Source organism: Akanthomyces muscarius, chromosome 3 (assembly GCF_028009165.1).
Source record: "Akanthomyces muscarius strain Ve6 chromosome 3, whole genome shotgun sequence".
Lineage (NCBI taxonomy): Eukaryota > Fungi > Ascomycota > Sordariomycetes > Hypocreales > Cordycipitaceae > Akanthomyces > Akanthomyces muscarius.
In genome coordinates, this window is record NC_079243.1 from 1,246,949 (window position 1) to 1,274,947 (window position 27,999).

The 27,999-nt window shown below is 53.7% G+C and overlaps 12 protein-coding genes across 15 annotated transcripts; 5 read left to right on the plus strand and 7 right to left on the minus strand.

The window, feature by feature from the left end:
• Positions 1 to 1,144: 1,144 nt before the first annotated feature.
• LMH87_001703 (uncharacterized protein) lies at positions 1,145 to 2,904 on the minus strand (the record flags this gene model as incomplete). The annotated part of the gene is made up of 4 exons (XM_056193020.1): positions 1,145 to 1,666; positions 1,732 to 2,020; positions 2,071 to 2,698; positions 2,757 to 2,904. 4 exons carry the CDS (start codon positions 2,902 to 2,904, stop codon positions 1,145 to 1,147), a joined length of 1,587 nt encoding a protein of 528 aa, XP_056050099.1.
• Positions 2,905 to 3,952: 1,048 nt separating this feature from the next.
• On the minus strand, positions 3,953 to 5,963 carry LMH87_001704 (uncharacterized protein; the record flags this gene model as incomplete). The annotated part of the gene is made up of 7 exons (XM_056193021.1): positions 3,953 to 4,372; positions 4,442 to 4,565; positions 4,627 to 4,877; positions 4,935 to 5,136; positions 5,185 to 5,361; positions 5,425 to 5,711; positions 5,790 to 5,963. 7 exons carry the CDS (start codon positions 5,961 to 5,963, stop codon positions 3,953 to 3,955), a joined length of 1,635 nt encoding a protein of 544 aa, XP_056050100.1.
• Positions 5,964 to 6,853: 890 nt separating this feature from the next.
• LMH87_001705 (uncharacterized protein) lies at positions 6,854 to 7,873 on the plus strand (the record flags this gene model as incomplete). The annotated part of the gene is made up of 2 exons (XM_056193022.1): positions 6,854 to 7,021; positions 7,076 to 7,873. The coding sequence occupies 2 exons, from the start codon at positions 6,854 to 6,856 to the stop codon at positions 7,871 to 7,873; spliced, it is 966 nt and encodes a 321-aa protein (XP_056050101.1).
• Positions 7,874 to 8,045: 172 nt separating this feature from the next.
• LMH87_001706 (uncharacterized protein) lies at positions 8,046 to 9,610 on the minus strand (the record flags this gene model as incomplete). Of its 2 annotated transcripts, XM_056193023.1 has the most annotated exons (5): positions 8,046 to 8,071; positions 8,138 to 9,112; positions 9,170 to 9,333; positions 9,392 to 9,470; positions 9,538 to 9,610. In XM_056193023.1, 5 exons carry the CDS (start codon positions 9,608 to 9,610, stop codon positions 8,046 to 8,048), a joined length of 1,317 nt encoding a protein of 438 aa, XP_056050102.1. The 2 variants fall into 2 exon arrangements, with proteins under 2 accessions (XP_056050102.1, XP_056050103.1); XM_056193024.1 differs by lacking the exon at positions 8,046 to 8,071 and having other exon boundaries at positions 8,097 to 9,112.
• A 5,219-nt stretch (positions 9,611 to 14,829) lies between these two features.
• On the plus strand, positions 14,830 to 15,453 carry LMH87_001707 (uncharacterized protein; the record flags this gene model as incomplete). Its single annotated transcript, XM_056193025.1, has 1 exon — positions 14,830 to 15,453. The coding sequence occupies one exon, from the start codon at positions 14,830 to 14,832 to the stop codon at positions 15,451 to 15,453; it is 624 nt and encodes a 207-aa protein (XP_056050104.1).
• Positions 15,454 to 15,644: 191 nt separating this feature from the next.
• LMH87_001708 (uncharacterized protein) lies at positions 15,645 to 16,720 on the minus strand (the record flags this gene model as incomplete). Its single annotated transcript, XM_056193026.1, has 3 exons — positions 15,645 to 16,310; positions 16,364 to 16,439; positions 16,500 to 16,720. The coding sequence occupies 3 exons, from the start codon at positions 16,718 to 16,720 to the stop codon at positions 15,645 to 15,647; spliced, it is 963 nt and encodes a 320-aa protein (XP_056050105.1).
• Positions 16,721 to 16,946: 226 nt separating this feature from the next.
• On the plus strand, positions 16,947 to 17,738 carry LMH87_001709 (uncharacterized protein; the record flags this gene model as incomplete). The annotated part of the gene is made up of 4 exons (XM_056193027.1): positions 16,947 to 17,021; positions 17,079 to 17,095; positions 17,203 to 17,408; positions 17,467 to 17,738. 4 exons carry the CDS (start codon positions 16,947 to 16,949, stop codon positions 17,736 to 17,738), a joined length of 570 nt encoding a protein of 189 aa, XP_056050106.1.
• Positions 17,739 to 18,212: 474 nt separating this feature from the next.
• LMH87_001710 (uncharacterized protein) lies at positions 18,213 to 19,466 on the minus strand (the record flags this gene model as incomplete). Its single annotated transcript, XM_056193028.1, has 3 exons — positions 18,213 to 18,651; positions 19,069 to 19,132; positions 19,208 to 19,466. 3 exons carry the CDS (start codon positions 19,464 to 19,466, stop codon positions 18,213 to 18,215), a joined length of 762 nt encoding a protein of 253 aa, XP_056050107.1.
• Positions 19,467 to 19,539: 73 nt separating this feature from the next.
• Positions 19,540 to 21,888, minus strand: LMH87_001711 (uncharacterized protein; the record flags this gene model as incomplete). Of its 2 annotated transcripts, XM_056193029.1 has the most annotated exons (5): positions 19,540 to 19,563; positions 19,620 to 20,482; positions 20,546 to 20,893; positions 20,979 to 21,469; positions 21,521 to 21,888. In XM_056193029.1, 5 exons carry the CDS (start codon positions 21,886 to 21,888, stop codon positions 19,540 to 19,542), a joined length of 2,094 nt encoding a protein of 697 aa, XP_056050108.1. The 2 variants fall into 2 exon arrangements, with proteins under 2 accessions (XP_056050108.1, XP_056050109.1); XM_056193030.1 differs by lacking the exons at positions 19,540 to 19,563; positions 19,620 to 20,482 and having other exon boundaries at positions 20,833 to 20,909.
• Positions 21,889 to 23,865: 1,977 nt separating this feature from the next.
• LMH87_001712 (uncharacterized protein) lies at positions 23,866 to 25,649 on the minus strand (the record flags this gene model as incomplete). 2 transcript variants are annotated; one of them, XM_056193032.1, is made up of 6 exons in its annotated part: positions 23,866 to 23,916; positions 24,307 to 24,580; positions 24,637 to 25,078; positions 25,147 to 25,209; positions 25,402 to 25,406; positions 25,501 to 25,649. In XM_056193032.1, the coding sequence occupies 6 exons, from the start codon at positions 25,647 to 25,649 to the stop codon at positions 23,866 to 23,868; spliced, it is 984 nt and encodes a 327-aa protein (XP_056050110.1). The 2 variants fall into 2 exon arrangements, with proteins under 2 accessions (XP_056050110.1, XP_056050111.1); XM_056193031.1 differs by lacking the exon at positions 23,866 to 23,916 and having other exon boundaries at positions 24,563 to 24,575.
• A 291-nt stretch (positions 25,650 to 25,940) lies between these two features.
• Positions 25,941 to 26,276, plus strand: LMH87_001713 (uncharacterized protein; the record flags this gene model as incomplete). The annotated part of the gene is made up of 3 exons (XM_056193034.1): positions 25,941 to 25,967; positions 26,045 to 26,189; positions 26,248 to 26,276. The coding sequence occupies 3 exons, from the start codon at positions 25,941 to 25,943 to the stop codon at positions 26,274 to 26,276; spliced, it is 201 nt and encodes a 66-aa protein (XP_056050112.1).
• A 396-nt stretch (positions 26,277 to 26,672) lies between these two features.
• On the plus strand, positions 26,673 to 27,997 carry LMH87_001714 (uncharacterized protein; the record flags this gene model as incomplete). The annotated part of the gene is made up of 4 exons (XM_056193035.1): positions 26,673 to 27,229; positions 27,280 to 27,357; positions 27,416 to 27,913; positions 27,967 to 27,997. 4 exons carry the CDS (start codon positions 26,673 to 26,675, stop codon positions 27,995 to 27,997), a joined length of 1,164 nt encoding a protein of 387 aa, XP_056050113.1.
• Positions 27,998 to 27,999: the final 2 nt, after the last annotated feature.

Sequence of the window (27,999 nt, forward strand, 5' to 3'; positions counted from 1 at the left end):
TGCTTGTTTTCATACCGTCTTTGGACATTTCTGAATGAAACAGGCCGAGAATATTTTTGGAAATGCTGTGACGGTCCTGCTTGCTGTTAGTCCGCTCCTCCCGCTCCACACTTGGCTTCGCCGAGAGGATCGGACGACGGCCGATGCCTGCATCTTTTCTTTGATCGGGGGCTTGGAAGCGAAACGAAGCCCCAGTTGCAGGAGTAATCAAAGTCTCCTTATTATTACATCATAACGCAGTAGCACGTTCCAGAGTAGAGCGCCTGCCCTCCAATCGAGCAAATCGATGCCAGACGAAGACGACACACGCCTGAAGCTGGCCGGCCTCGAGGAGCTGTTCGATAGTGACAAAGACATGCAAATGGCAAGAGGACGAAACGAGGCTGAGTTGGCGTGGCGTCAAGATTTCTGACAGAATTCGTGCTCGCTGATCGAGCACGGCGTGGCTTTGAAGCTACCCTTTCACACCTCGCCGAATCACCTTCTGGACCCCTCATCCATGACTTGCTCTCCACCAATATCTGCCGTTATGCCCGCCCACCGGCTCCGCTCGTCGTCGTCACCGTGGGGCAGTATCCTGAAAAGCCCGGTGTAGTTGGAGCATTTCGTTGTCCAAGCCAAGAGCGGCAGAGATTTCTTTGAACTGTGCCTGCTGGGCCATTTTGTTCGTCGTGCCAATCATGGAAAACGGGGGCATTGGATTCATGCCATGTGACCAACTCGGTGAAGCCTGGAGGGAGTATCTAGACACTGAAGTTGGGCTCGGTCGCGGATAGAGTCGGTCGCGGGGGCCAACGGGCTAACCAGACACTGCGCCGATTTTCAACGGGACGATACGATCGCTCGAAGATGATATTCCGCGGGAGAAAAACTCCGATTCCGGATTTAGAGGGACAAGCAACAACGTTGCCAAGGAACTTCTCCGCGACGAGCCGTGGGCTGTTGATGTTCAGATCGATCCTGCCAAGGCGCCAAGGCACGATCAGCGGATACACCCGCGATGCAACACCCAAGGAAGGAGACAAAGTCCGAGTATAATCACCAATTTTTAACCGGGGTTTCTTCAATGTGACATGAGCTAAGAAACAACATCCTTTTTCACGGTACTCAACATATTGACCTCAAACGCTCCTACAAATCGAAATCAGTGTCCGATATTCAGCAGCGCCGCCGAAGAATCCGGGACCTGCACCGTCACCACCCCTCCACTAACCCTCAGCCTCTCGCCCGTCGTCACGTTGCGCTGCCGCACCGGCTTGCCATTGTCTAGCTCATAGTTGTAGCTCCAACCATCAAAAGTGATACCCGTGATCGCATCGCTGCCGTTGGCCATGAGCCGCTGCACACCGACGTCGCCACCACTGCCGCCGATGCGGAACGAGTAGGAACGGCTGGAGCGTGGCGGCGGCTTGGGCAGCGGGTCGACGCCCGCGCCGTCAACAGTGGTGTTGTAGCCGTGCATGTTGATGGCCAGGAGGCGGCGCAGGCGGCCGCCCTCGTATATGGCATAAGCCGCCTCCGTGTCCGAAGCAAGAGGCAGCGAGGCGACGGTCACGTTCCTGTGCACGAGGTTGCCCAAGGCGCTGGCGGCGGCGATATTTCCATAGTAAGGCGCCTTGGTGCCCTTGGCGGTCTTCTCGGTGTCGATGGGCTGCCAGCTTTGGTACTGTTGTCGTGTGAGTTAAAATAATGCACATTGACGCAAAAGCTTTCGACAGGGATATTTCTTACTCGGTAGTTGGTGCCTTGATGCATGTGCACGCGCTGGTAGCCGGCCGAGGCAGAGTACAGGTTAAAGTCGAGACCCCAGAGCGCGGCGCCAAACGAGTTGGACAGGCCGGGCTTGCCCTGAAAGTACAACGAGTTGGTCTCGCCAAAGATGAGCGGCGCCTTGCCCTTGCCCGTGGCCATGATCTTCCTGTACTGCTGGACCTGCTCATCCACGTCGCGCGTGGTGCGGGTGTGGTTCATGAGCGTGTGCTGCAGAGTCACGCCCGGCGACGTGGCGCCGTCAATGTAGCTGCCTCAAGTCAGTCGGCAATCTCCTGAGACCTGGAAATAGGCACATACTTGTGCACCGAGTAGGTGTTGATGTCATTGTTCTTGTCCAGGCTCAGGTTCCAGACGTCCACCGCCTTGAGCGACTCGACGCGATCGTCGTACGACGGCGCCATAAACTCCAGATATTCAGGCTCCAAGTCCGGGCAGTGCTTGCGCATCTGCCTCCGAATCTCGGCCGTGCCATTCAGCCACTCCCTCACATAGTCCTTGGGGCCCCAGCTTGTCGAGCGCGGCGCGTACTTGCCGCCGAGGTTGAAGTTGTTGGGCTCGTTGCCGTACTCGTACCCGTAGAAGCGCTCGCGACCGAGCGCCTTGCACGCCAGCGGCGCCGTGTCGACGAGTGCTTGCCAGCCCTCCACCGAGACTGCGCCCTTGGCAATGTTGAAGCCGTGCGAGAACTTGACGCCAGGAAGGGTCTGGTAGGACTCGAAAAAGGACGGGCCGAGGTAGATGGTGGTTGGGTAGTCGTTGGAGCGCTGCGGGTCGTAGGTGCCGTTGATTTGCGTCTTCAGTGAGGCATTGTAGAGCGCGTAGTCTTGGGTGTTGCCGCCGACGCGGATGTAGGGCTTGCTGCCGAGGATGTGGCCAAGGTTGGTGAGGAGGTTGTCGGTGAAGGTGTTTGGGCTGGATTTGTTGCCTAGAGGAAGAAGATTAGTGATTGGAGGAGGGGTGAAACCGGAGATGCAGAAGCGTACCGGCAAAATCGGGGAATGAAGACAGCTCAATAGAGTAGCTGATGAAGGACTGTCCGGGAGCGGAATTGGCATTCAGAGTAACAGACTCAATCTGGATAGGCTCGGTTGTAGCAGCTGCGCTGGCAGCGAGGAGAACCTGTTTCCACATGATGACTGTGGTGAATTGCTTCAGCGATCGACGCAGATGCAGCTGTTGCTTTGCACAGAGCCTGGTGGTCGCCCGGTTATATGCCACAGAGCTTCAATTACCGCTGCTGCTCTTGTTCGAGCTATCAATTGCCGCCCGATGCAATTAGATTGGCAATTAACATGGAAATCGCACTACCGATTGAAGGAAATGGGTTCGATCATGTCATTGCTGCATCAGAGCGTGCATCTGTCGGGCTCGAGGCTACATGCAGGGTTTCCCCGCATCAGCTTGGAGAGCAACTGACCTTCCATCTCAGGATAGCTATGGATCCAATTTAACAGGCTTGATAAGCGATGAAATACAACGTTGCGAGGAGGGAGTAGCACGGCCATCTGTGCGACGATCAATTGACACCCGCCCGGCGAAAGATGTCTGCCGTTCGACAGCCGACGGCTTATTTCCAACTGTCTCCACTGATGGAAGTGGCGGTATGACGGGGCACAAATGACAAGTTGCATCGTTGAATATCATAAAATTTGAAAATGTAATACTTGGGGATTTATAAGAAAAGTTCTATTTAATTTTGTTGCACGGCTTCGTCCTAGATTATTTGAATCTTGGCATGAAATCGAGAGACAAGAGCGGCATTGGCTGTGAAACTCTTCTCTTGTGCGAGACGCGCCCCTTTAAGAAATACGTAGAAGTGCTCAATTCCACTTATTCCAGCTGGTGTCGGGGTCGCTCGATTTTGCTGCCACCTTCCCTTGCTTGTTTGCGGCGCTCTATTCATGTCAGCTGTCTGTAAGTAACTTGAAGCTCGGCCATGCCCGGCATACCTCGAAACATTTGTGTGGCAGCGACGCATGCTAGCTCCGGGAAAGCAGCCGTTGCCTTGTCGGGGGGGGGGCTGTGTCAGGTAGTTGACGCAACGTCATTTTACTAGTAACATTTGGTCGTAGGCCATGGGCGATCCGTGGGTGTGCGTGAAGAGTAGCCAACATCATCCGTACGTATGCGTGTAGAGTTGCCAACACCATCCGTGGCTGTGTGTAGCGAATTGCCAACATCATCCGTACGTATGCCTAGGTATAGACTTGCCAATATGCAAGCTACCACCGCCCGTACGTATGAATGTAGAGTAGCTAACATCATCCGTGTGTGTGTGTGTAGAGTAGACGTCACCATCCGTGTGTGTGCGTGTAGAGTAGACATCACCATCCCAGGGTCTGAGTGTGTATCCGACAAAGCCAGCCGGGGTTCTGCATTGGTAGTCGTCTTCGGTGACGCTGTGCGCGCTACGGAGCTTAGAGTCGAAAAGGTCGGAGGCGTAGCGGGCCTTGGTGGTGATAGGGACGGCAGCAGCAGCGGCAGTGTACTCTGCGCCGCGGCCCTTTTCGTCCAGCTCAGGGCTCTGTGCTGATGTATACTGATTACTGCCAGCCGAAGGGGGTTCTGAAAACTCGGCCTCCGTGCTCCGAGTCTCCGACTGCAATGGGCCGTTTAGTAATAAAAGTCGCACACGTTGGAAGTCACCGGGCTCTACTGGCAAGCTCACTACCACTTTCGGTGGTGCGGGAGTAAGTCCTTCCGCAGGGATGCTATGAGGCATTGCTTGCGGGGGTAAGCTCTCAACGACCTGCTTCTCCAGACGAAACGACATGCCACAGTCAGAAACAGGGCTGAATGAAGTCAGCTTATGCAACCTTGAAGGATATTCTCACGAGCAGAAACTCGACATACCACTGGATGCTGACACCCTCGGGCGCGTCCGTTTCTGCATGACAGCGCGGACAGGCACCGGCAACAACTTCAGCGTCGTAGAAGATCATGCTCATGTACACCCGCATACCCCTACGCAGACATCTGTGTAGCGGCACCCCCGTGTTGAGATCCTTCCCGGTGGCACTCTCCTCTAGAGCATACTCGTTCCTTGATACCATATCTTCACCCTTTAAGCCCTTGAATTTGCCAATCAATAGCCCGTTTAGTACCTGAAATAACCAGAAGTCAGATGCAAGGCACGTTTCAGAATAGAGAGAGGAACAAACATTCCACTCAAGTGTGTCTATCCACTGTGCGGGAATCTCCAGTGACCGCCCGAGGGCGTCTTCCAGTATGACCGGAAGCCCTCTGGTGGAGTCCAGCGGGCGCATGAGCATTGCGCTGGATGCGGCAATTTGTATGTCTACAATGACCTGTGAGACAGATTGTAGATGGCCCTTGACTTCTGTGATAGCGCGAAACGTGTCTCTGGCGATGGTGAGAAGCGAGAAATTGTTTGTTTCCACAGTGCTTAACTGATCCTGGACATGGCCGAGTTTTTGCATTTGCTGTTCTGCCTGAGATATCGTTTCCGCGCGCTGTTTCTTCAGCAACTTCAAAATATCGCGTTGCTCTTGATGCGCTTGCCCACAGATGCGCTGCACCTCATCAATACGGGCAAGCAGGGTAGCGTTGTCCACCCGCGCAGATTTTCTGTTGAAGGGTGCTGCATCAGCAGTAATGCGAGACATTTTGTAGAACAATAAATATACTTACCTGATAGCAAGACTTGTCAATAGACTCAGCGTCTGCACTCCCTCCTGAAGGCCGTTCCGCAGATTCTGGATTCTTTCCTTCTCCCGTACGCACCACTCAACACGCTTGTACGCGTCCCTCATCATCCACCCTGAGCCTTGAACAGAAAGACAAGAGCCATAGCGCGACGTCAAATGGCCCAACATGTCTTGTATGAGAGTCGTGCATTTCTCAACAACCGACTGGGAAACGCGATCGAGGCCCTGCAAATGTGGCGAGAGCTCGTGCTGCTGATACGTCGCAACTACCTAAATTTTTTCATGGGCAGAGTTAGTCGAGTAGAAGAGCTTCAGGCCGGCTCGAGTCTCAAGAAATGCATGACTTACCTCGGTCAAGATGGCGATGAAGAGGTCGAGGTCATTGCGAAGTTTTTGGTATTCTTTACCGCTTTCGCCTCTCGCCGCCACCCCGCCAACACCGACCGCTCGCCCAAGTTGTATGGCGAGCTGGCAAAGTGCTATGATATCACCTAGGCTGCCGAAAGTGAGAGCGACTTCCATATTAGATGACGCGTGAGAAACTGCTTTCGAAGTCTGGATTCGATGCCTCTGGCAAGCACCAAGGCACCGTCAAGATTCCTAGAAGTCGGGGGGCTGAACAGCTGACAGGGAGCTTGGGAGCCTCATTCAAGAGCGTCAGCCACAACACAGCCACCATGCTGCATTATGGAACCTATCACGCGTAGAAGTGCATTTTAAGAAAACTTGATTAGTTAGCTTGGGGCCGCGTGCGTTGGCAAGACTCAACATCGGTAGATCTACTATGAACGGCGATACTTGGAATTCCATTTTCTGCTGCTATACATGCTCAGAGTGGAAGAACTTACTGGCCCCACGTTGATTGCAGGCAGTCTCGATTTTCTTTGAAGCTCCTTTGTAGCTTGACATGGAGATTGGCGGTGTAGCCGGGTTATGTTGGCCGTGCGACTCCTGGGCCGTACGACACTTGCGCATTTTTAAGTCTACCACTCCATCTAGTCATATATTGTAAACATTTCAAAAAGAAAAGTGAAAGAAGTTTAAAAACAAAACCCGGGGATGTGTCTGCCAGAAAACAAGGTAATGTCTTGCTCGAAAACTCCACGAAAATTACCCAGCGCCCGATGGACATCCTTCGATGGTTGGGGCTATAACGGCATGAAGGAGCGCCTGGAAGCCGCGCTAGGGAATATCGACAGGCCAGCGCTTCTCTCTCATGCCGAGTCTATGACGAGACAAGATGTTGTAATGAGTGAGGCCTTTTCTGCTGGACAAAATTGATTTGTTTCGAGATTGTTGCCGCAGACAGTAGTCTGGTCGTTGCCCGCGTCCGCCTGCCTCGACACCCAGGCCTGCCCTCGGCTGTGAGTGATGAGGACTTGCAGTATTCTACGCAATGTGAGCTCGCGACAATGCGATACATACAAGACAGGCTTCCGTCCATTCGAGTCCCCAGAATTTATGCCTATGAGCCTGCCGGGTCGCCAAGAGCCAAGGCAGCAGGCGCCTCATATATGCTTATTGAAGGCTTCTATGGCAATGCCTTGAAGGATTTCGAACTCGACATGACAGTGCTTCCAGTATGTTTTTTTTTTGACCTTTAGGGAGCATTTAAAAAGGCTGAAAGAATTTAGCTGGACATGCAAAAGCGCATCATCGGCCAATGGACTACAGTGCAGGCAGAACTGGTGACGCTGACATTGCCAGCTATCAGCTCCATCTCATCACTCTCCGACACAGGTGAACCAATCGTCGGAAAGTTGGAATCAGCCACCTTGGAAAGCTTTCAGGTCCGAGGGCCATTTGGCAGCTCGACGGATTATTTTCTCGCCGCTGGCCATGCCGCCCAGGCTAGACTTGCCGCGCAGGACGACAGCTCTCGTTGGGCAAGGCTCGGTGCCGCTGTTTTCTGCGACATTGTCTCCAAGAAGGCTTTCTTCGCGGACTCGGAGGTAAACACTTCTTTCCATCTCAACCACATGGATCTCGGCACGCAAAACATCATCGTTGACAACGACCTTCGCCTTCTTGCCATCATTGACTGGGGGTTTGCGCAGTCTGCGCCGTGGCAGGTCAACCGCTACCCGATGCCGTTTCCGCTGCTCGACGCGCTAGAGGAAACGAAGCAAATCTTGGCAGACCCCAACCATCTAGCACATAAAAATGTGTTGCGGCAAGAAGCGACGCGGAAAATGTACAAAGATGGATTTCGGGCGGCCGAGGAGGAGCTCAGGAGCCAAGGCCGATCATTGCCACAGTCGATGGCCGAAGTTCTCGACAGCACGGCGTCGCGCATCTTTGTGTGCTTTACACATCTAGGTCGGATGCCAGAGCAAGATGAGGAGCTTGTGCGAAGAATAGTGCAGCTGGCTTTTGGTTGGGAGGATGCAAAGACAAACTCTTACTTGGCCGACATGGAAGCGGCCTTGTAACTCGATCAGTTTAGTGTATTATTTAGTGGACGGACGCTGTATCTAGCGCTGTACCTCGCCAAAGCGCAGCCACTAAAAGACCGCTGTAAACCGGGTTATTAGGCGTAGCCCACAGGCTCTGACACTTCCGCAATACATCATCATCTTCCGAGCCCAGCACAGCAGCCATGTTTCAATTTCCTATATCCGACTGACTGACTGATTGATTATTTAATCGGCGAACTTAACCCCGGCGATGCATCCCTATTGTAGGCAGAAACTGACTAGTTCGTCGGCGAGTAGGCTGCATCTCTACATCACCATCCTTGAGCTCCATGGAAGACACTTTGCTACCAGCATCTCCGTCCTCTTGTTTTTCTTCGGACGGGTGCCAATACTTCCATAAAACCGGCATGAGAATCGTCACCGGGATCGTCACCACCCAGTACACCCAAAACATGGGCGACACGGTCCACCGCCCGGCCTCGGGACTAAAGTTGAAAAACGATGTGCTGAAGATGGCCGACACAAACGTCGCGGGCAGGAAGAAGAATGACAAAAAGGCAATCTTCTTCATAGTTCGGCTGTCTTCCAGGCTCTTGCTGCTTATTTCCCGCGTGATCCTTGCGTCATTCTGCGCGATCCAGTTGAAGGAGAGGTTGATCTCGTTGGTGAGGCGGTCCTTGGTGGACAGCATGCGATGGCGGAAGCTGGACGCCGTCTGCTCGTAGAATGAGAGCTGCTCCCGCACGCTCTTGGTGAATGGCAGCGGCGGCGCGTGACCGCTGCTGCGGCTGCTCTCCTCCACCCAGGCGCGGTGCCCGGCCGCGATGCGCTGGATCGTCTCGCAGGTGACGCTGAGCACCTCGACAATGTGGATGCCGTGACGCGCGAGGTTGTGCAGGCGCCGGTAGTCGGGCTCCTTGCTGGTGTGCTCGTCCGACTGTTCAATGGCGCGGACGCAGTCGCGAAACATCCAGATGGAGGCATTGTTCAAATCGAGCACCAAGCTCAGCAGCTTGTGGTACACCCAGAACGGGTCGGTGAGCTCGCGGGCGACGAGCGAACTCAGCAGCGCCTGGCGGATTTCGTTTTGAGTCTTTATTGTACCCTTGTTTTGCGCAAACGAGAGAACAACTTGGCGTTTTGAAATGAGCCACTGCGTAAAGATGTTGACTTTGGTCCAATTATAGTCGTAGTCTTTGTCGGGGTGTTCTTTGTCGGGCTGGACTTGTTTGGTCTGGAAGTGAGACCATGTCACTTGGAAAGTGTCAGTGATTGCATTTATTAGTAGCGTGATGCATTGCGCGCGCGTACCGTAGCCTGCAACCTTTTCTGCATCATCGAGCACATCTTGCGAGCCGAAAAAGCCATTGGTCTTTCTGTTGTACTCTGTCCACCAAATGTCTGGAATGTTGAACTCGGCCGAGAACTTGGCTTTACATGTTGGGCAGTTGCGAATTGTGTTCGCGTCAGCATAGCTTGCAAAATCATCAGCACGCTGCCACCAGGGAGAACTAGTTTTCTTTAGGTACATACATGAATAGTAGTACATCAGTTGGATATTTCTTCAAAAAAGTAGACGATATATGCCCTAGAACATGCTGGTGATTTCCGTCTACAGAGGCTTGATTAGCGCTGTGAAGCTTGGCCCGAGCCTGGGAAAATGCTAGTTATCCACTTGCCTTTGCTCCAGATCCAGATCTCTAGCGGGCCGCAATTGTTAGCGCACTGGAGATCTGCAGAAGCGTCGGCCATTTTGCCCCGGCTTGTGAGTGTCGGGGGATGCAAGATGTGGCTTACTCCTCTCTGTCAACAATACAGCTTGATCGCGGTGTAGTTATTTATTCCCTCGTCGTCATGTGACTAATTATATTTTCTCCCACTGCTCTTGTAGGCCGGGCGCGTAGTTGCAGGCTGTGAGTCGCCTGCGCCCCTTTATTCGTGCAGCTAACTTGACAGCTTACAAGGGTCTTCAGCCGCTTGGGCTGTCGTGCAGATTCAGCTCTGCTCAGCCACAGTTGTGCGGTGACAAACTTTCGACCCAAAGATCTGTTTTTGGTTCTTAAACATTGTGATAAAGCCGGCGATAGAAACACTATCGCTTTGGCAAGACATGCGCCGTCTGCTGGCTCCTCGCAAAGGACTTCTTCTTTCACAATAAAAAAAAAGCCTAGTCAGGTTACTTTGACGATTATTCAAAATTGAGAAAAAACGTAGCGACAGAAAAACTACTGATGCAGAGCTCCTGCCTGTACCTAGCCGTGGAAGCGGAAGCACTTTCCCACCGCACCTGCGGCGTCTGCTTCTACACACTTCCTATGCGTCTTTGCGAAGTCGTCAGATGTCGCGAAAGACTTTTAAATGAGCTTTCTTCACCGCTAGTAGAAAACAGTTCACTTCATTATTAAAAATTACTCGAGCTAGTTACTTTTGAAATGATTATAATAAAACACAAACTCCCTCCAGTCCGCACCTACAATTCCAGTCACTAGCACGAGTCTTGCGCGAGCCCGTCCTGGATAGTTTTCGAGGCGCTTCCCCCGGGAGGTTTGACTGTAAAGTCAAGACTCGACGGAAGTGCCCAGTTTCCATAAACTGATCGCAGTGGATAGTAATATCCCGCGACAAGGGACTTACTTTTGCATTGCTGTTGGTCGTTATCCTTGCTACTATACCAACTCTCAACGAAGGGCGTGTTGCTGGTAGAGATTTTGCTCGGAGAGCCGCACGGAAAGGCGTTGTCGGACCCGAGGAAGAAAGCATCCCGATTGTCGGCATTGATGCAAAACTCATAAGAGCCGCTTTGTTTAGGAACAAAGTATCCAGTCCAAACGAGGGTAAAGTTGTTGGCATTGTAAGTGATGCCTCCGGTCGTCTGTTCTTGGTTGTTGAAGTAATTGAACTGGGGATTCGAGCCGAAATTCTCGTCAGCTGATCCGCTGGGGGGACTTTTGCTTTCGACACTCAAACTGTCCGTCTTTCCGCTGCCGATCGACTTGTGAGACAGATAGTCATTATAGTCAACACCAGAACTTCCGTCCGAAACTCCATAGCCCTTGTCCTTTTCCACTGAATTGTCGTAGGCATTGAGTGTCAAGTCGCCGGTGGGGCACGCAGCAGGCGCGAACGAACAAGCTCCGGAAGGAAGCGGAGTAGATGAAGAGGATGAGGATGAGGAGGACGAAGATGAGGAGGATGAAGATGGCGAAGACGTAGGCGACGGCGATGAAGACGACGGAGATGTTGATGACGGAGATGTAGGCGACGGGGATGTAGATGACGGAGAGGTAGATGACGGAGAGGTAGGTGATGGGGATGTAGGTGATGGAGGTGTAGGCGATGGCGATGAAGGAACGTAGGTGATGATGTGCGACGTGGTGCAGGGATGCTTGCAGTCTGCTGGCGGAGTAATGATGCGAGTACCAGGTACTGTTCCTGGCACACTGCTCGTCACATCTGTGTCCGGCGGAGTTGGAGATGGAGAAGTAGAAGGAACATATGTGATGATGTGCTCTGTGGTGCAAGGATGCTTGCAGTCTGCTGGCGGAGTAATGATGCGAGTACCAGGCACGGTTCCTGGCACACTGCTCGTCACATCTGTGTCCGGCGGAGTTGGAGATGGAGAAGTAGAAGGAACATATGTGATGATGTGCTCTGTGGTGCAAGGATGCTTGCAGTCTGCTGGCGGAGTAATGATGCGAGTACCAGGCACGGTTCCTGGCACACTGCTCGTCACATCTGTGTCCGGCGGAGTTGGAGATGGAGAAGTAGAAGGAACATATGTGATGATGTGCTCTGTGGTGCAAGGATGCTTGCAGTCTGCTGGCGGAGTAATGATGCGAGTACCAGGCACGGTTCCAGGTACGCTCTTCGTCTCATCTACATCCGGCGGAGTTGGAGATGGAGAAGTTGAGGGGACGTAAGTGATGATGTGTTGTGTGGTGCAAGGATGCTGGCAGTCTGGCGGCGGCGTGATGATGCGAGTACCAGGCACGGTTCCGGGTACGCTCTTTGTCACGTCCACATCCGGCGGAGTTTGGGCTGGAGGCCCAGAAGGGACGTAGGTAACGATATGCGACGTGGTGCAAGGATGCGTGCAGTATGGTGGCGGGTCGATAATGCGGCTGCCAGGCACGGTTCCTGGCACGCTCTTCGTCACATCTACATCTGGGGGCAGAGTGCCTGGCGGAGTTGGAGATGGAGGCACGGAAGGAACGTAAGTAACAATGTGCGTCGTGGTGCAAGGGTGCTTGCAGTCTGGTGCCGGGTTGATGATGCGACTGCCAGGCACAGTTCCTGGTACACTCTTTGTCACATCAACGTCCTTTGGCACATTGCCGGTCGGGACAGTTGGCGGCGTGTAAACAATGACAGTCGAGGGACCGTTGGGCTCGAGCGGAGGCTGTGTCACCGTGTATGTTGTACTCTGCGTTCCTGACGCTGTGAACGTCGGAGGAGCTGCCTGTTTGCCACAGACTGTTTGACAGTGACCTTGATATTCATCAAGGTCTATGAAAACAGTTCGGGTGGAAATCACAGTGACGATTTCCTCGTGGTTGGCATTATAGCAAGTGGCACGCGCTGCCAGCAAGCTGGAGACGAGCAGCCAAAGGTTCAGAAAGGTAGCCATCGAAGGTGACGTATAGAATTGAAAAAAACGATACTGAAAAAGCATCCGTTTTCTGCAATAGGCTCATGTACCGTGCAGTCTCTTATATACTTGTGACGACCAGCGGCGCGTCACGTAGCCACACAGGCCACAGAGACCAAACAATTCCAGCCATGGCAGCCGACGAGGCCGAATATCCTCAACATCAACCATTTCTTCACGGTCCATGACAGTAACGATTGCTGGAATGGATGAAAACGGCATGTATATTGTTGTTGACCTGTTCATGACTGCTTTTGGTTCAATCATGCATGGTAATGTGGGAGAGAAAACCGGATGCAATGTTAAGTTTTTGAGGCATTCTATGAACTGCATACTGCGCTGTCGATCAGATACCGATCATGGCGCCGCGCCAGTCTCGATGTAGACTGCCGACAAGCTAAGCCCTCCCAAGACACATGTTCCAGATATGGCTGAGACCAAAATGGGGCACCGTTTTGGAAACGTTCGCTAGTGAGGTTCCCCCTATGAAACAATGTTTGCCACCTTGTCACCTGTGGTGTGAAGCTCTGTCCACTCTGGCTTAGCCCAGCAGACTTTTCACGCTGAGAAAAAGCTAAGCTGTGCCAGGGATGAGGTCGATCTGCAGCAATCGTTTGCGGCATGAGAACCGTCTAGGCCAAAATGCGTAAACCTTCTTCTGGTCCCTTACTGGCCTACACCTCGATGCATCTGTCTTTTGCGGTGAGAGGTGACACCTTGCGAGCCCAAAGAGGAAAGTGATTGCCGTACTAAAAGCGAGAGCTACCACTGTGCCGGGTTTGGATAGCAGGATGGCAGGAATGTAGCGCGATCGCATGCCGGACGCTGCAGTTTGATTGCTTCATTCTCTGGAGAGGTTGTTCCGGAGCGCGAGCCTTACCATTGAATTCTAAGCAAAGGTCTCGAAGCGTAGGCGACGGGAACTTATCCATCTCGATGTGAGCCTCCACAGAAAGGTATCTTTGCGAATGTCTGAGAGAACCAGAAGACACAGCCCTCTCTAATACAAACCTTGAATTGAGTGGAAACGCGTGCAGGGCTCGTGGTACTTCTACTTGAGGGCTGCTCTCTGGGAGCCATAGGTACTCTCTGGTAAACATGCCTTGATTCGCGAACATTCTTTGCAGAATACCGAAGTGTAAAGCGACGCATGCAGAAGGGCAAATCTGCGCAATGTGAAGTCACCAAATACTGTTCGTGGTTATGACTCAGGATGATCAAAGCAATCAATCGAATTCCTTGGAGATCGAGCTGGAATAAAGATGTCAAATGATATATGTTTCCAACTTGGATAGAAGTCGAATAAGCTGAAGCGGTTTTGGTAGCTTGATGATGATCCATCACGATAATGACGGCCAGTTGAAAAGAGTGCTCCAACTTGTATCTACTTTCCGTCCCTTTGTGCGCGAAAGTCACGCGCTAGGTATTTTTCAAGGATGTTAGCGAAGAGGAGGATCCTACAGCGTACAGCACTTGCCTTACGCATCGATCAGCACCCAAGCTGAAGTACCGCATATTCGTTCCACGACCACGTGTCTGCAGTGGAAAGGATACATTCTAGTATTCCTAGACGGTGCCCATGCTACCAGTAGGTAGCCTAGCTGCCTGAGTGCAAGCCCTCGGTAATTCAAGGGATGGGCTACTCAATACTGAGTGGCAGCACTAAAGACGGCCGGATACTAAATACCCGAATGCCTCTGCATCAGTCGCCGTGTTTGTGGTGAGGATCGTCGTTGGGTGGGGCATAATTGAACTGTCTCAACTTGACACTATCAACTCACTTTCCTGCCAAGACGATTTAGCTGCGCGGTAACGGCGGCTTAAAGTTCTGAGACACAGAAGTGTGTGTTTGTTTAGTAAGTGACTAAGCCAGGTTGAAGCTACAGGGTAGCATTGACCAGTGGCGTAGTAAGTGCAAGTTCGTGAAATGCAGAGCTCCAACAGTGAAACTATTGCTTAGATTGATGATTAGAGATTTGAAATTCTTGGACTAGCCAGCGTACTGATTGCGATTACATGCTGAACCCACCCCTGTACTGCATCTCTGTGAACCACCGGCTTACAGAGAGTCACGGTGATGCCATCACGATTTGCTTCACGGTCATGTGATCCTCTATCCCAATCGGGCAACTGGCTGGTCGATCGGCTGGGCCGGCTCCCCGGCTGGCCTGTGCAACCTTCATTCGTCATATCCGCGAGTGAGATCTAACAGAAGTTACCTCTGAAGGAATTTGATACCCGGATATAATTTCTTTACGTCTGTGTCGCTAGCAGAAGCAAATCCAGCCTGAATTGGCTCAGAGAGTGACCCGCCACCGCAAACATGGTGTTTCTGAAGACCCCCAACATCACTTCCGCCCCCATCTCAGCGGAGGCTAAAGCCGCTTTTGGCTCACGCTCATCACCGCTATGGTGCCGCCAACTGCTCATCGACTCCAGCCTGCAGCCGGTCGAAGTCAACTGGCGGACGCGCGACCGCAGCCAAACCAACGAGGACTCGTACCTCTCCGGCGTCATGAACAGCCCGGACACCATCGGCGCGTGGCACTCCCTGTACCGGCCGCTCTCGCTTGAGCAGACCGGCAGCATTGACGGCAAGGGCCCGCTGGCGGGGGAGCTGCTGTGCCTGTTTGCGCTGGGCAGCGGCGTCAACGGCCACGTCGACGTGGCCCACGGCGGCGTCACGGCGAGCATCCTGGACGTGTCGATGGGTTCCATCTGCAGCATATTCAGCACAGAGGGCGACAGCACGTACACAATGGAGCTTAATATTCGGTACAAAAAGGGGCTGAAGACGCCGGGCGTGTATCTGTGCAGGACGTGGCTGCAGCAGAGGACGACGGGGCGAAAGGCGTGGCTGCAGGCCGTCATCGAGGATGGCAATGGGGAGGTATATGCTGAGAGCGATGCGTTCTGGCTCGACGTGCCGGCCAAATCCAAAATATAGAACGGCATGTTTTATTATAAAAGAAAATAGACAAAATAGACAATCACATGACCAGCAATCCTTGTGCCCATCAGGACGAAGTGTTGGGCGAAATACATGAAGCGTAATCAATCATCATTGTTCAACGTGGTATATGCTATTCCGATAAACAAAACTCCTCGACGCCATTGCAATGAATATTCAAGCCCCGTTCAGAACCCCTCCATCTCGCGCATCGCCGCCTCGTCATCGTCCCAATCCGTCGCAGTCGGCTTGCTCGCGCTCGGGTTCCCAAACAGACTCTTTGCCGGCCGCGAGTCCTGCTCCTCCGCTTCTGCCATCAAGTCATCCAAGTCATCACCCTCATTCTGCCGCTGCGCCGTCTTCTTCGCCGGCGGCAGCGGCCTGCTGTCGTGATCTTCTGCCTCGGCCATGAGCGCATCCAGGTCGTCGTCGTCTGGCGCATCCGGCTGCAGCGCCGTGAGACCTGGTCGCGGCCCCGCACGTGGCGTCACATTGTACAGGTCGTCGTCTTCGGAAAAGTCGTCTGGATGGTCGCGCGGCGCCGTGCTTGGCCCTCCCTTGCCCCCCTCGCGGCTCTGGATGAGGCGGCCGGCGCCGGGGCGTTCAGGCAGCCGGACGGCGGCGCTGTCTGTCGTGTCGGCACTTTCTTCAAGGGCAAACGGATCATCGTCATCATCTTTTTCATCGGCGGATTTGGGCTTGCGCTCGTTCAGCCACTCGTTTCGCGCAGTCATGAGGCGCTTCTTGTGGCCGGCCTTTTCGACCATGGCCAGGGCGTCGAGGAATCGCGCTTTCGGGTACAGGTCATCGAGCCAAAGCTGGTAGAATGAGAGTAGTCGTGTCATGTCGGAAAACTAGGATAAAAAGGTCAGAGTTTTGATCATTAAAAATTTCCGGGACCTCGTACCTCGTGGCCTTTGCCCTTGAGTATTAGTCCCTGGGCCCGTCGTCGCAACTTGGGGATGCCGGCGGCGCTCAGGAGTCTGCCTCAACACTGTCAGCAAAAATGGATAAATACAGCCAAAATACAACAAGATACGTACCTCTCCTCATCAAGCTTCACAGTTGGCACCCTAGCTCTTTTTTGTACATCCACCTCCTCATCAATACCTAGCCCAGCATCGGCCGTTTTGCGTTTGTTCTTGGATGGCGGGCTGGGTGTCGCAAATGGGTCGTCCGAGAGGTCGCCAACATTATAATTATCCAATTCGTCATGGTCCCCCCTGCCAGCCGCCTTGGCGGCAGATTTCGTCGCAGATGGCATTTTTCTTCGACACTTCCCAAGATGCACTCTCTTGATAGCGACCACTTACACGGTGTACGCGTTAGGAGACGCGATGGTGGGGCATTCCATTTACACGAAATGGGTCACGTGCGGCTCTTCACTTCCATCACGTGATTCATTCCTGAGGCACATCTTGTTGCTGAGCTTCATCATAGCATTCATTGGACAATCGACGACAAAGAGTCTTGCGCATCACCACGCGAACATGTCGGAGACTACGACCAAGCAGGCGCCGGCGTCCTACGTCGGCACGAGCAAGATTGTCCAGACGGACTTTCCGGTACGTCGCAGGACCTCCAATCCCGTCAATTGACGAAAATTACTGACCCAGACATAGCTCATCGACAACGACCCGTATGTGCTTCCCGTGCCCCGATGGCGACCATTACGATATCGAGATTGAAAGGGGCTGTCACTTGGTGCCAATTGAGTTTGCTGACCAAGTCTTGTTCGTGCTGCAGTCACTTTAAGCGCGTCGTTGGCTATGCCCGCAGGGAGGATTACATCGCCGGTGGTCTGGCCGCCGCGTTCGCCCCAGCCGCGCTCTACACATTAGAGAAGTTTGCGCCCTCACACGTCGGTCGCGGCGGCTTCGCCAAGGCCATGCGCCTAGCCGGCTTTGTCGGTCTCGCCGGCGGTTTCCTCTACTTCTACCAGCGCTCCGCCCGTACGTGGACGACCCGATCTACGACTTCAGAGACGACGAACGCTAACCCGCAGCACAGTGCGATTTTACGGCGCCACCGAGAACTCGAGAGAGATTGAGATGGATATGCGCGAAATGGTCGACAAGGTCAAGGCCGGCCAACCCCTCTACGGCGAGTCGAAGCTGAGCCCGTACCTGCAGGGTGTTGCTGCACGCCAGAGCCGATATTCCGCCCTTTTCATGGCCACGGTGCCCTGGTTCAACTTTGTCAACCACGACCAGCATGGTGTCGATACGGCCAAGTACTACCAACAAGCGGAGCGGGAGCTGGAGTCTGGCAAGAGCAAATAAATCGCTGGGGGCGCATGAGGACGAAAAAGAAAGAAATCCATTCCGATAAACTTGCCATTTCTGCGTTGGGGACAGAGCGTGTGTATATTACAAGGGTGCTAGGAAACCTTAAAACACTTGTATTCCTTTTGTCACATGGTGGAGCGTGACGCCCATGTTGCTAACATTGACCCACGGGTCGAGCCCAGCCACGAACGCGAATGGTCCAGCAAGACTACAGTTCAGAGATATCGAGGTGCTCCTTTGAGGGCACCACATCGCAGATACGGCTCATGGCGAACCCCGACCAGAGATACGTTGTGCGGCCGATTGCAAAGGACGTGTGGCATCCCAGGCCCTACTTCCAAACTTCTTGGCTCCCTCAAGTTTCAAATCGATCGAAGCAGTCCGGTATCTGCCGGATATTGAGCTGCACTCAATACCACTCAAGCTCATAGAGGAGAACAGTTCACCAGCTTCTATACCGATACATCGTTAAGGATTAAGAGATTGGTGGGGGTAAGCGCTCGCGTCGTCTGCCTCGGAAAACAATCTCTGGAGGCCCACGCAGGCCGCGTCGCTCGACCCCCTCCAGCTAAGAATCCAATCCACATCATCGTGGCTTTTCATGACTGCCACCTGTAGGGGTGTCCGGCTGTGCGTATCCATGGCTTCCGAGTTTGCACCGTGGTCCAGCAGCAGCTGTACAACCCCCGCCGTCCCCGACCACGCGGCAACCCATAGGGGGGTTCTTCCCTCTTCATCCACAGCCTCGATCTCAGCCTTGTAAGTGAGAAGAAGCTCGACGACGTCGAGCTTTCCGTTCAAGGCCGACATGTGAAGAGTCGTTCTTCTGTGAGAATCTTTTGCTTCCGTGTCAGCACCATTCTGCAGTAGCTGCTGCACAACTTCTCCATCCCCAGCACAAGCCAATCTCCAAAGCAACGTTAGTCCGTGTTCATCCACCAGATCCACACCTGTCCCCATGGCCAACAGACATTTGAATACTTCTTCATATCCTCGAAGCGATGAGGCCGGTTGCCACACTATGTACTCTACTGCACCGCTCCTGGGGCGAATGGATAATCTTTCGAGATCCGGAGACCAAACAACACTACCACATCCTCGAGCGGAACTTGTTTCAGACTGCCAGCTGAAAGTTTGATCAGCTGTCTCACCTCTGCCATCGGATATCCTGCCGCTTTCATCATCTGTCCATGCGGCATCACCACGATCGGGGGGGCCACAGCTTCTGGCATGGAAACTGCTACTATTGGGGCTAGATTGATATGGAGAAAGGCTCCCCAGAGCCTGATGCTCATCTCTCCAGAACTGTACGCAGTCGCGATACCTTGGTATCTTCAAGCCAACAGCGTAAAACGCCGTCTGGCCACAACTGTTGCGAGCGTTGATATCTGCGCCGAGCTGAATGAGTTCCATGACCACGTTTTTATCACTCGCGCCAGCAGCGATGTGCAGGGCTGTATTACCTAGTGCGTTTTGGGTGCCGACATTGGCGCCACAACCAATGAGTAGTTGGATAACCGTCATCCTCCAAGGATAGCACGGGTAACGCCCTTCCCTGTCTATATAGAGCAGAGGCCAAGTGTCAGTTGATAAGGTGGAAACAGCGCACATCAGTGGCGTGTTTCCCCAGTCATCGACGGCGTTTACGTCGGCGCCACTATTAATGAGCCCTCGAATAACAGGCACTCTGTGATCATAACTTGCCGTGCAAAGGGGCGTCATGTTTCGACGATCGGCGGCGTTGATTTTAGCGCCGCGGCGCAGAAGCAGCCGAACAGTTGCGACGTCTCCGAATCTAGCAGCTCCGTGCAGGGCCGTACTACCCCGAGAATTAGCTGCGTCAACATTTGCACCGTACTTGAGCAGTAGTCGCACGCTTGCTATATGACCCCATCGCGCAGCCCAGTTTAGTGGACTATCGCGCTTCTTGTTGGTGGCCCCGAAGTATGCGCCACGGTGAAGCAACGGCTGGAAGCTCGCTAGTCTTTCAACTTCAGCAGCCATGTGTAGGGGCGAGTCGCCTTTGTGATTGACCGCCGAGATCTCCGCGCCTCGATCTAAAAGCAGCTGAATGACTTCAGTGTGTCGCGCACCAGCGGCCCTGCAAAGCGGCGTGTTCCCTCTCATGTCAGGGAGGTCAATGTCGGCACCGCGGTCAAGGAGAATCCGGACAATGTCTGCATGTCCTTTAGCGGCAGCCTGAGATAACGGCGTACCCCAGTCGCCAATAACGTTAATGTTAGCACCTCTCTCAATCAGAGGCAAGACAACTTCTGCATGCCCTATATCGGCAGCTGACCATAACGGTGTCGAGGCCACGTAGCTTGCCCCAATATTGGGATCAGCGCCGTGATCAAGAAGCAGTTCAACGATTTTTGTCTGATTTGATTTCACTGCTGCTTTTAGCGCAGTTCCCGAAATCTCATCACAGTCGTCGATTCGACAGCCTCTTCCAAGGAGCAACGTGACACTTTTTTCACATCCACGGCTGGCAGCTGCCCGCAGAGGGAACAGGAACCTATCCACCATATTCGGATCTGCCCCGAGACTAAGTAGGCGCTCAAGAGCCAGATACATCCCATGTTGCGCAGCAGAGTGGACAAAATGGGATCGCCTCTCGTTGCTGTGTATGCCTGCACCCCTCTCAATAAATCTCACAGCGGCGCCTTCCTGGCCGAAGTTCATAGCGACATTTAGTGCTTGTGAACTGAATTCTTCAGAATTTTCAGAAGCATTTTCTAGAAGGAGTTGTATCATCAGCTCTTGGCCACCATACGCAGCATAAGAAAGAGGCGTCCAACCGGCTCCATCATCGTGGTTGGCATTTCCCTCCTTGGCCAGGAGCCGTTGCACAGCTTCTTGAATTCCGAAGTAAGATGCCAAGTGTATTCCCGTGGCTTGTGTATTGTGCATGGCATACGGCCACTTGCCTTCAGCGTTTTGGGCGGCAAGCAATGCTGCCCATGATGCCTTCACTTGATGTGCGTTGTCCAGAAATTTGATCATGCAGGTGTCAACAGCCGATGCTCCGGCTCGGCGAGCATGATGACCCCAGTATGCAGCAGCATAGCTGTAAAGATGATATGCTTTAGTCCGTCTTGGAGGTGTAAACTCTCCAGGGAATTCGGGTAATTCGGAGAATTCGGGGTCTGCGGATGCCGTGGACTCAAGAACGGAATCAGCATATCACTCGCCGACAGTCTAAGTGGATTGTCTATTTTTTTCAGTGCTTACCAGACGTGAATATGTCGTAGGAAAGATAAGTGACACATAATGATGTGATATCGGAATGGGTCTTCTGAAACCAGTCTGGGCGTGTGCCCTGGAAATACTCATACGCAGTATAATGCACAAGACGTATGATACCAGATTTGTCATCTAGGGCGACCAAGCCAGCACAAACAGACACTACATCTTCAATGTGTGCCACGTTATCTTCATCGAATGACGGTTTTCCTCCTTCCACTGCCAGGGCATGTATGAGCTCATTGGCTGTAAGAGGTCGTTCCGCATAAGTAATCCAGAGTAACGCATGTCGCGCGGTTATCTGGTATTCCTTGTTCTGGCTGTCAATTCTCAAGACAGCCTCGTCGTACGCACGGTGAGTCCGATTTGTGTCTGATGCAAACTGTTGTCTTGCAAAACGCTCCAAAGCTTCCTTTACCTTTCGTTTCGTCATCATACAAGCGCGAAGTGACTGAATGTAGAGGCGTGCCATGAGAAACCTGTCGCATTAGCTTACTCCCAAGTTCGACCTACCCCCTCGATCAACTTACATGCCGTCAACAGCTTCAAGAATTGTCTTTTTGATTACCGCTTGGAGCTCGTCATCCCCTTTGATTTTACCTCCCATCAATTTCACTTCGGTAGACACATAACTTGTGATGTCATCTGAAGATGCTCGGACTTCCTGAACCAGTGCTGCATCAAATCTTTTGCTGATGTCTGGTATGAACCTTGAAGTAGCAAGCAGGTTCACGTTCCCCGTGACTTGGAGCTGGAAGATTACATCCAGAAATTTATGGAGTGACCGATCTTCGCACTCGTCCGAGCCACTAGTGCATTCATCCAGAGCATCTAGTACAATGAATACTTTCGAGCGGGCGTCCACAATAGCCCGCAGGCAGCGAATATATTCGTCCATGGATGGCCGGGTTCGTTTTTGACTGTGGGCCTTGTATAGCTCGTTCACCGTTTCCGGCAAGACTGAATGAGAGGCGGCAAGCTGCTTTAGTAAGCTGGTAACTAATGCCTTGGTGGTGTGCTGGTCTTTTTGTATGTGATCAAAGTAGATGTATGCAAGACTTGCGTCAGGGTTGTCGCGGAGGTTTGATCCGATGTAATCAATCACAATTGACGCCAGGATTGTTTTCCCCGCCCCTGGAATGCCGGGGCAGAACAATGTCTGGCTGTTGCTCTCAAGCCACGATTTGAAGTTTTTTGAATTAAGAAACCACTGGCCAGTCCCCCTTTCACGCTGTTCCAAACGATTGCTGTGTTCTGGCCCATAGTCTTTCGAAGTAATCCAATCAAGAATATTTAGTCGATCTCGCTCGTGAGTCTCGTCAAGAATCTCATTCACATCGTTTGCGAGGGCTTCAGTGAAGAGAAATGATTAGAGTTTTGGATACCAGGGGGTTTGCTAGCTACTAACCATCAAGCGCATTTGCGATCGGCGTCTCAAGCTGTACTTGTCTGGCAGGGATGCAATTTAATACATCTTTTGCATACGCAGCCGCTGTCATTGCCGCATAGCCCTGCCAGCCCTTTTTCTTGTGCGAGTCTGCATAATCACAGATCCCTCGAATCACAAGACATGGGAAATGATTGGTGAGACCTGCAGCCTCCATCTCAAAGCATAGCACATCCTTGGCTTCAGCAAGCTGATCCCGTACCTTAGCATCCTTCATCAGCGAATTTCCACTTGCAATCAAGCCGTAATGTATAGCCGGATCGTCTTCGTCTTCGTCCCGCGGCAGCCGTAATTTTAATACAGACTTGTCATCGCCACAGCTTTTTTCGCATTCTGCGCCATCTGGTGGATGGGCGAAGCTGCTGGTATAGAGTCGGTCGGTGTCCTCTGGTGGTCTCTGATGCGTCTTTCGAACCTTCCGGTTCTTCTCGAGAATAGCATCGATAGTGCTATTGAATCGGTGCCCAACGATGTCGTACTCGCTCCTCACTTCCGCTACGGCACTTCGTAAGAGCCGTGGTGTTTGGTCTAGGAATCTTGTGTGTTGGAATGCGCCGTCCTGGATTGTTTTGCCAAAGTCGTATTGGAACACTCCCGGCTCCCCATTGCGCGTGGCACTGACAACAACGTCTCCCAGGCGGACGTCATGCTTTGCGCTGGGTACACCTCCACCGATGCCAACCATCAAGCCGACCTTGACATTGGGAAAGCTGCGAAGTAAGTCCCGCGCAACCGTTCCGGCTACTTCAGTGCCGTACTCTCCGTCTGGCAGCGAGGCTACTACAACGTTGTGATCACCGATTTTCCCCAAGGTGTAGATGTTGTTATCCTCGAGTGGTTGGTCTTCGACCTTGCCGTGCCTCTCGTCAAGGAAAAGCTTGGCGGCGACAAGTTCAACGGGTATGGCGCAGATCCAGCCCACGGTGTACTGATGGCGGTTTGGCATGGTCGTTGTATAAAATTTTCGATGGAAGAAAGGCCATGCACTCGTCTGAATCACGCCAAGGTTGTCAAAGCCCATGCGACGATGCTAGATTGAGATTTCTGGTTTCGAGTGTTGACCAGGGCAAAAGGCGAATGGCGCAACCCCTCACTCTGCAGCCTCACTGCAGCATCTGCCAGCAAAGCAGATCCTTGCGCGTCGCGGCTGAGTCTCCACTTGTATTTTTGAGCTGTACTCCTTCTCTTCCCAGAATCTATTCCGTAAGTGAGCACGTCGTATTATTGGATAGATGGTTTAAAGTGCTAGTCACTAAAATGGCCGCCCAAGCTGTGTCGCTTGGCCTCGACACTAGGCCGCCCCAAATACTATGGGTGATGGAACAGTAGCTTTTCATGCTACACTTGCCATCACCTTTGCTCTTCAAAGGTACTTGATTCATGGACAAGTCTCCGATACCGAGTTGTTCTATTCGCTCTCACATCTGCTCAACAAGGAACAGGCTCCGAGAAGCAGTCCTCCCACTCCGTCTTGCCCGACTTCCAGAACCGATGCAGCAGCTCGCGGCACCGCATCGGCCCGCACGCCACCACCGGCTGCTCCCAGATGGCGCGCAAGCTCTGCGACACAAACTCCCTGTCCTCGGCCGCGCCGTCCCCCGCCAAGGCAACGCCTGCGACAACCATCGGCCATCTCAAATTCGGCGGGTAGTGCAGCTGCGGGAACAGCGGCCGCATGCGCGCCAGTAGATCCGAGCGATATGCGACGCGCAGGGCATCCCAAGGGTCGAGATCGGCCGCGCGCGCTTTTTGCGTAGCGGCACCGGCCCAGGATGATATAGCAGACCGCGGGAGCGTCAGCAGGGCAAAGAGTCGGATGGCGATTTGGAAGATGCGCGACAGAGCGAGGCTGTGCTCGAGGCCGTATACCGGGTTCTGGGCAGACCAGTCGTCAACGTCGGCGGCTTCAATCTCGTCCAGCTGACGATGTACTAGAGCCGTCAGGGCGACTATTGGCGGTTTGATGGTGGCTTTGTGGCGCAGCCGGTTGATGTGGAAAATGGCCATCCGTAGGTCCAACGGAGCAGGTAAGTCGCAGTCATGCTCGCCGAGCAAAATGGCGCGCATTTCCTGGTCGGCGAAGTGATTGTAGTCGGTGATGAGCATCCTTGCCGGCGTTGTCGTACTAAACATGATGGCTTCTCTACGAGTTTTGAATTAGCGCTTCGCTTTCTGATCGTCGAGCGGCATTCGGCTCACGATAACAGGCGGGTGAAGCCCAGGGGCGGCCCATACCACCTCCCCGACTCTAGCATGGCCGTCGCGCCGCCGAGGGAATTGACATATGCGATGCTGCCTCGAATATGCGCATGCCATAGTGACCAGTGTGCAGGGAGGTCCAGCCGCATCAGCGTGAATAAGCACGAGTAGATGTAGTTGCGGCCCCCCAACCTCCCACCGCGGATGAAGAAGTTGATGAGCTCAATCAGCTCCAGCATGTTGTTGGCGTAGCTCGACCACAGCGCAGAGAAGCCAGCCACCTGGCCCGGCTGCAGAAGCGTACCGCGCTTCAGAGACTGGAGCTTGATGTAATGGGCCAGTTGCCGCCCGACAAAGTTGGCTGGGTGCGTGTCGTCGTTAAAGGCAGGTGAATGGACGACCCCAAACTGCCTCGGCCGGAATTCGCGCACGCAACTGTAGTCTGCCAATATTGTATCTGATCAGTAAGATGCCATAAACAAGTATTAAAATGAGGGAAGGGGGGCGTACAGAATCGAACGGCTTGCATGTAGTCCCAGTACGGAGGGTCAACGTCGACGACGACGGGCTTGTCTAATCGAAGCGCCAACGCGCGCCACGTCTTTTGCCCAGCGACATGTTGCGCACGCAAACCCCCTGGGCCGGGGGTGCCAGAGATGACGACAGCATGCTCAGCCGGCGATGGCAGTCGGTAACCACGACATTCATGCCCGCCCTTGGTGCAGCGCTGGCAGGCGGGCCGTTCCTCGTCGCATCGGACACGACGGGCACTGGTAGATGCCTTAGTTAGCCATGAATGTCATCGCCAACGGTACACCTTGAAAGATACCAGATTGGAGAAGAAAAGGGCTGAAATTTTTTTACCGACACGTCTTGCACCCTGTCCGGGCTCGGCTGGCCCACGCCTTTTTCCGTGTAACGTGCCCATTCTGTGCCACCTCCGGCCGCACGTCCGCCGGGCCATCGCTGCTCGGGGCCCCGCTCTCGGAACCAGATCCGGGACGGGAGGGCATCGCAATTTCGTTGATGATGGGGCTTGACTGCAGATCGTTGTTGCAGGATCCAAGGCCGCGTGTTTGAGTGATGAAGGACACGTAAGATGCTGCAGGGAGGGGAAGTCTCCGGCGGAACAATATCGGCTGAACCGATATGCAGCCCGGCGGTACAACGGATACGTCGACGGTCACGATACAGTCATTTCGTTTGAGATGCTGCAAAGGAAAGCCTGCGGGTTCTAGCTGTGATTTGCTGTGTTTTACTCAAGAAGGTAGAGAGGAGTGGACACTGTGCTTTGAAACGAGCTAATGGTCGTTTGGGCCGGCCACTGTCATGTAAGTTGCACCGGCGCCCTCTTCCGCTGTTGGTCCATTATTTACATGCTCAAACCTGGTGGTTCCCATCATGTCAGACTTCTAGATGTATTTGCGATTTCTTGAAAAAAGAACTGAATTTTGCTGTGGAGCCTTATCAGTCACCTCGACATGGCGTTCGCCCTCGCGCCACCCGCAAGCCAAGCAATGTCGCGTACCAAGGCGAGATATGCAACCGCCCCTGTAGGTCGCCTCTTCAGCTGCCTCTGCAAGGCATATCTCATGAATCAACATGATCTAGATACTTTCACAATTTTCATCAGCTTATGAACTGTTTTATTCATCGTCATTGAGGCGTTCGGCGAGCTCCGACAAGGCTCCTTGCAGCCGGCGAATCACAGCGCTTGCAATGCGCCATTCTTCAGCGGTGCCCCTCCCCCGCAGGCACATGTTGACGGTTATCAACGGGCGGGCGTGGTGATCAATTTTTCTCCATCCACATCTCGTGATTCCTTTCCGTTACCAGCTCTTTTTCTTAAAGAAAGAAAATCTTCCTCCTTTTCCTTTGTCTCTAGGCTTGAGCCATCCTTGTAACCTCTTACACCAACATCTCGGACGACACGCCGCCAATAGCCCGCGACCGCTCCAACGCCCCTCGCCACACCAGCACTCGACACTGATAACGAGGCCCTTCACAAACGACACACAACCACCGACACCGACATCATGGCCTCCTCCGCCCCCGTGGATCTATCCGCGCCCACCTCCATGGACCTCCCCATCATCGACATGGACATCTACCTCGCCCACGCGCCCACCTCGCCCGAGTCCCAGGCCGAGTGCGCCAAGGCCGCCGCCGCGCTCATCAAGTACGGCGCGCTCGTCCTGTGCGACTCGCGCGTCGCCGCCTCGGACAACGAGTCCTTTCTCGACCTCCTCGAGGACTACTTTGCGCAGCCTGAGGCCGCGCTCCGCCGCGACGAGCGGCCCGAGCTCGGCTACCAGGTCGGCGCCACGCTCGAGAACACGGAGAAGCCAAAGTGCGCCGTCGACGAGCCCTGCCTGGACGTCATTGCGCGGCTGGACCCGGACCAGCGCCCGCTGGACATTTCCGCGCACAGCCCGGACCCAAAGTGCCGGTTCTTTTGGCGGATGGTGGAGCAGCCGCCGTACGAGACGCAGTTTCCGGGCTTGAATGCGCCGAATGTGGTGCCCGAGGCCGAGGGGCTGCGGGAGAGGTGGACGCCGGTCATGGACCGCTGGGGCAACTGCATGAAGAGCGCGTGCGTACAATCCTTGACCTTGGTCGCCTGTGACAGCTAACGATGAGTAGCGTCTCGACGCTTTCCGAAATGACCGCCGTCGGCCTCGGTCTTTCCCCGACATACTTTAGCGACGCCGGCCGCTACGGGTATGCTTCCACCTCCCTCATCTGTTGTCTTTATAAATCGCTGACAGTAGAGAAACAGCCCTCATCTCCTCGCCCCCACCGCCTCCGACCTCACCAAGTATGGCGCCGTCGACACCATCCTCGCCGGCTTCCACACCGACCTCAACTTCCTGACCATCCACGGCCGCAGCCGCTACCCGGGGCTCAACATCTGGGCGCGCAACACCGGCCGGCGCATCCCCGTGCGCATGCCCCCCGGCAACTACCTCCTCGTGCAGGCTGGCAAGCAGCTCGAGCACATCACCGGCGGCCTCATCAAGGCCGGCTTCCACGAGGTGACGGTCAACGAGGCCACGGTGGCGACGATGCGGCGGCGCGCGGCCGAGCAGCCGGACCGGCCGCAAATTCGCATCTCGAGCACGCTGTTCTGGCACCTAAACTCGGACTTTGACCTGCAGCCCGTGCCGGAACTCAAGGAGAGGGCGAAGCGGCTGAGGGAGGAGCAGGAGAAGCTGGGGCGGGATGAGGGGAGGGAGGCAGAGTATCTACCGATGAAGGTCGGCCAGCAGGTGGAAAGGTAAGATGTACACGATGATGGATTGAGAGTGTGGTTGCTAACATTTCTTTTAGTGAGTTGAAGCATATTGCGCTGATGGCGTGAGA